The sequence below is a fragment of the Anguilla rostrata genome, chromosome 9 (genome assembly GCF_018555375.3).
Source record: "Anguilla rostrata isolate EN2019 chromosome 9, ASM1855537v3, whole genome shotgun sequence".
Classification (NCBI taxonomy): Eukaryota; Metazoa; Chordata; class Actinopteri; order Anguilliformes; family Anguillidae; genus Anguilla; species Anguilla rostrata.
Window position 1 is genome coordinate 46,315,128 of NC_057941.1, and position 5,328 is coordinate 46,320,455.

The window sequence follows — 5,328 nt, forward strand, 5'->3', positions numbered from 1 at the left end:
GAGGAGCAGCAATTGGTTGACTACCCAGCTACCCAATGTAAACTGCTATAAACATAGTTAATTTATAAAAGCATACATTAATTTGTCATGCAATGCATTAAATTGTGTGTTTTAATTAAGAGCATATGGATAAATACAGCTTCTTTGGAAATTTGCAGATTTTCAGTGTGAACCCCATTGTAGAACAATTATCGAAGGAAGGAGTCGTATTTGGCCACAGGAAAGGTGGATCCAGCCAGGAGGTGGCAACACAGTAGACTGTCTACGTACACTGTATAGGAAGAGAAAAAACTGAACGTGATTCATTTACTATAACTGCCGTAAATAGGACGGCCGGTGTCGTACATTTTGCCGAATCACCATGGCGTCCGTATTGAGAGAGACGGCTGGGCTGTACGAGACTTTGAAAAGCGAATGGAATAAGAAAAATCCTAATTTGAGTAAATGTGGGGATATCCTGACTAAACTTAAGGTAATTCTGATAAAGTCACGCGTTTTACGAGATAATTCATCTGCTTATCAATGTAGCTAGCTTGCTGTCTAAGATAACGTTAGCGACATTAGCTAGCTAGCTAGCTAGCTAGTCTAACTAATGTTTATACACGTTACGCTAGCATTAGCTGTAACTTTGGCTTGGTCCAACTGGCTAGCGACCTCACGTCAGGTTTGGCTTGCTGTTACTAGTTTGCTTACTAAATTCATTTTATACATTGCTGGTTAAGATACATTCAACGTTGGCTGGCTAGCTAGTTGAGCCTCTCATCGGTTGCTTTAGCTAGCTAGTTAGCTACTTCAGGTGAAATGGATAGCCTAGATGACTTGCTTGCTAGCTAGCTAGGTTAACTAACGTAAGTATTCTGAGAGGCCAAGTTGCAGATGAGTGAATATGAATATTTTAGCCAGTGATATGCAATAGTTGCTAACAAATGTAGTTAGCTACTATATGTAGCTAGCTTGCGTTTTACATTAGTCTGACCTAGCTCTAGCTAGACCTAGTGGATTGTCAATTGGCTTTCTGGCTAATGTTATTTTATTGTCAATTGAATGATATGGGGGACACTCAAAACAAGTGGTTTTGAAGGCAAACAGTTAGCTGTTTGCCTCCATAACATAGCTAACCATCTTCAGATATCCGTGTCTGGTGTACATCCGTGAAATCGCGGTCAAAACATATTTTTCAATCTTGCGCCCCTTATTTATACATTCTAGATTTCGCTTCTGGAATTAAATTTCTTGCCAACGACGGGGACCAAGCTCACGAAACAGCAGCTAATTTTGGCCCGTAAGTATGTTTTTAATTGACCTGCTGTGACTTCGTTCTCTGGGCGAGGCTGACTGTTTGTCCATTTCTGAAAAATGGTAACCTGAGAATGTTTGCATCAGGTGACGTGCTGGAGATTGGAGCGCTGTGGAGCATCCTCAAAAAAGACATCCCTTCTTTTGAGAGATACATGGCCCAGCTGAAATGCTACTACTTTGACTACAAGTGAGTTTTCCTTTGCCGCTTTCATAGCTTCTTATCATTTCATTTGATCTAGTCTCTTTGCTCACACTTGATTCTGGTTTATTCAAGCGCTCAACTATCTGAATACTGGCTTATTTATGTCTGTACAGTCTTTGCAAAGAGATAAAGAGTCAAACCAGTCTACTCAATCCTGAATTTGTCTGCTTTTTTTGTCTCCTGTCAGAAACGAGCTGCCGGAATCGGCCTACATGCACCAGCTGCTGGGCCTGAACCTGCTGTTCCTGCTCTCTCAGAACCGGGTGTCCGAGTTCCACACAGAGCTGGAGAGGCTGAGCGCCAAGGACATCCAGACCAACGTCTACATCAGGCACCCGGTCTCCCTGGAGCAGGTGGGCGGGCTTACGGGCTCACCGGTGACACCGCTGCCTCACCGGAAGGGCACGGGGTCTAGTCTTTAATAACGACCCTTCAGACACAAGCAAAATCTTCCACATTTGTGTGATTTGCTCTCACATTTACTTGTGAGATGTAGGCTAGTTTGATTATGCTGCAAGTCTTGGGAAGAACAACCAAAAATCTCGAAAGGACTAACGGCCACATTTTTACTGGTTGTATTTTGAAGTCACACGCTGCTTATCTGACAGGATTTTCAGGGGGGAATCTTCATAGATGTGGTGATTTCTATTCCTAAAAGGATTTTAATTGTGTGATTGTCTTATTACATTTGCATTTTAGTACTTGATGGAAGGCAGCTACAACAAGGTTTTTCTTGCCAAAGGAAACATCCCTGCTGAAAGCTACACCTTCTTCATAGACATCCTGCTGGACACAATCCGGTGAGCTGGGGGGTGTTCAAGCATTGGCACTGAGTGGGGCTCTTTTATGTGTATGACTATTTTATCATATTCCATAATTACCCAGAAATATTTTTAAAAGATATAATTGGCCCTATGTTCCATGACAACCGTCTTCTGCGGTTCCGAAAGTGTCGTCTGATTGGTTGGTTCAGTTTGACATCAAAGTGGTTAAATGCTGTGAAGTGCTCTGTGCAGTTTGCTTGAATTGATGTGTGTCATAGTGACTCCATTGTGGTTTTGTCAGGGATGAGATAGCTGGCTGCATAGAAAAGGCATACGAGCAGATCCACTTCAACGAGGCCACGCGCATTCTCTTCTTCTCCACCTCCAAGAAGATGACAGAGTACGCCAAGAAGGTGAGTGATTTATCATCTGTCCCTGCCCATCCTAGTGCTGTGAGCCTGTTTCTGATGGAGTGTATGTTCAGCCCATTTGTACGTTTCACTCATGGTGCTGGGCCTTTGGCTCCAGTTAGTCGTACTTGACCAGGTGCCTGTGTCACAAAGCAGGATTACTGAGACAGCTGGATAACTGCGCTGAGTAAAACCCGAAACAGCTCTTTCCACTTCAGTGCACGTTCCAGGTTTGTTAGGGTTCCGGGTCTTGCTTGGTGCAGTTATCTAGCTAACCCAGTAATACTGGATCCTGTTTCACAGATTAGGATTACTGAGTTAGCTGGATATCTGCACCGAGTTAAAACCCAAAACAGCTCATTTTCCCTTCAGTCCATGTTCCCGAGTAGGGATGGTTTCCGGGTTTTACTGGGCGCAGTTATCCAGCTAACTGGGTAACCCTGCTTGGTGATACAGGCCCCAGTCGTTGTGAGCAGGCTGGTTTGGCAGTCGCAGTGCTGGTGTTTATCTCCCTGTCCCCGTCCCCGTTCCGCAGAGGGGCTGGACCCAGAGCGCCAGCGGCTACTACTCCTTCAGCCCCCAGCAGCAGCGGACGGAGGAAGTGTCCATCCCCTCCACGGAGCTGGCCCAGCAGGTCATCGAGTACGCTCGGCAGCTGGAGATGATTGTGTAGTTTACACACACACACACACACGCGCGCGCGCGCACACATACACATACGCATACACACGCACACACACAGACAGATACTCCCATGGGCAAAGGTGGACTTTTCAACTGAAGCACGCTGACAGACGCGTAGGCCCTCGTGCGGAACGTCCACAGATGCACCGCCACCCGTGCTGATCGAACGCAAACTTTTTGTTTTCCCTTCGGTCGAGAGTGCGTTTGTGTCTGCTCTTGAATCTGCCGGTCTTTCGATTTTTGATTTTGTGTTTGTGCAACATGGTTTAAAAAAAAAAAAAAAGTCCCGCATAAGAAACCGTTATCCTGTCCAGAAATGCTTGTTAGGGAAACTGTTGGAATGGTATTTTGTAGTACATCGAACAAAGACCCGTCACAATAAAGCAATATGCGATTTTGGTATGATAAGGGAGATGGCCAAATTAATGTGCTTAAAATGAATGCTAAAGTCTGTAGTCTGATTCTGATTGGCCACAGGTGCAGTCCAAATCAGTGGAACGATGATGTCATCAGGGCCATTTGTCCTTCCAATTGTAATTTTGATACAGTTCAGCCAACCGTGATGTATGTAATTCCACTTCATCCTCAGAATAGTGTGCTGTCCACAGGATGGCTCTCCTCTGGCCCCCCTTGCCTTGTATCCGAGCAACAGTAAATCGCTGTATGTTTTGAGGCTTTTTTTTATTTCATCACCTTTTTCCTAGGCTATACTCCCGTAGGTTTGGTAATAAAAATGTTTATTTCTACGATGCTCTCACACAACTGTATTATAATACAAAATAAACCTTTTTTTCTTCTTGTACAAGTCATTTGTTGTGTGCTGTGACTTGCAGGGAATTGGAAATATGGGTTCATGTTTACTATTAAAGAAAATATATATACTGGAATGCATATGAAAGTCAAAACATCTGATTAAAGGGAAACTCCAGGCCAGACACTTACATTAGTTAGTAAATGGGTAGCAGCAATGTGAAATTCTTTCCAGGGTTTATCAAATTTTTGCTAAATATTTTACTTTATTGCAACTTCCATTTTTCCACTTGCTGTCCTGTCAGGCTTGTTCCGGATCTGCTCTAGTGTGTTCTGTTCCTTCATTACCCAGAACTACTTTTGCGTTTCGTTAGCTTTTGCGAATGTTAGCTAAAAAGCTAAAATCAAAGTCTCAGATTGTGGCCAAACCCCCAATTCCCAGTGAAGCCATGTTGTAGCATACTGGACTGTTGAGGTTGCTAGCTTGGCAGAAATCAGTATGTCCTCTTGATAAATGATCAATTTCTCTCAGTAGGAGTATTGCAGAAAGTTGATTGGTGGGGATTCAAGGCAAAACCCCTGACAACTTGTCCCTAATGGGCTGACATTAATATCTGATGCTTATAGCTGGTGCTATAGCGAGTTGAAAACTCATTCTCCTATTAAACTTCATTGTGGCAGCTGTGGCATTTTCACCGCATGACTGAAATACTACACAAAATAGGAAAATGGGACCTGGATTATGTTCTGCATCACAAATAAGCGAATTCTAACAAAGGTGTTTTAAGCTGGAGTTTTCTTTTAAGAACTCAAGCAGGACCAGGGCTGGGTAATATAAAAAGTGCACAAGCAGTACATTGGCGAAAGACCCGTTGTGGTGGTCACATGGTCCAATCATAGTAGTAGTGAAAGGTCCTCCCTATTGGTCAATTTACAGTGAGCTTGAATGACTGGCTGAATTGCATGTGGACCAATAGGCAATACATACTGCAAAGCTAATTGACAAATGCCATCATTGGTTCTTGGATGATACAGGCCTGGGACCTTCTGATGATAAGAAAGGAGAGTATGGTAAAATACTTGTAGTTTGAAGGGTTTTGATGCTTAAGAACTGTGGGGAAAGGCCGTTTGTCTAATCATTTATGAGTCTTCCCATTGCATTGTGGGATACAAGGATGTTTACAACCAAAAACAGAATAGCTCCAGTCATAATAAGGAG

General features: G+C 43.4%; 1 protein-coding gene across 1 annotated transcript; it reads left to right on the forward strand.

Annotated features, from left to right (window-relative positions):
• The first annotated feature begins 311 nt into the window (after positions 1 to 311).
• Positions 312 to 4,164, forward strand: LOC135263976 (26S proteasome non-ATPase regulatory subunit 8-like). Its single transcript, XM_064352514.1, has 7 exons — positions 312 to 472; positions 1,210 to 1,282; positions 1,384 to 1,486; positions 1,689 to 1,854; positions 2,201 to 2,301; positions 2,567 to 2,678; positions 3,211 to 4,164. The coding sequence occupies exons 1-7, from the start codon at positions 362 to 364 to the stop codon at positions 3,346 to 3,348; spliced, it is 804 nt and encodes a 267-aa protein (XP_064208584.1). The 5' UTR covers positions 312 to 361; the 3' UTR covers positions 3,349 to 4,164.
• Positions 4,165 to 5,328: the final 1,164 nt, after the last annotated feature.

Excerpts from the sequence above, each read along its gene's own strand:
- LOC135263976 (XM_064352514.1), top strand. The coding sequence starts at position 362 with ATGGCGTCCGTATTGAGAGAGACGGCTGGGCTGTACGAGACTTTGAAA. Across the intron at positions 1,855-2,200 it reads ACCCGGTCTCCCTGGAGCAG|TACTTGATGGAAGGCAGCTA; the intron begins GTGGGCGGGCTT and ends TTTGCATTTTAG. Across the intron at positions 2,302-2,566 it reads ATCCTGCTGGACACAATCCG|GGATGAGATAGCTGGCTGCA; the intron begins GTGAGCTGGGGG and ends TGGTTTTGTCAG.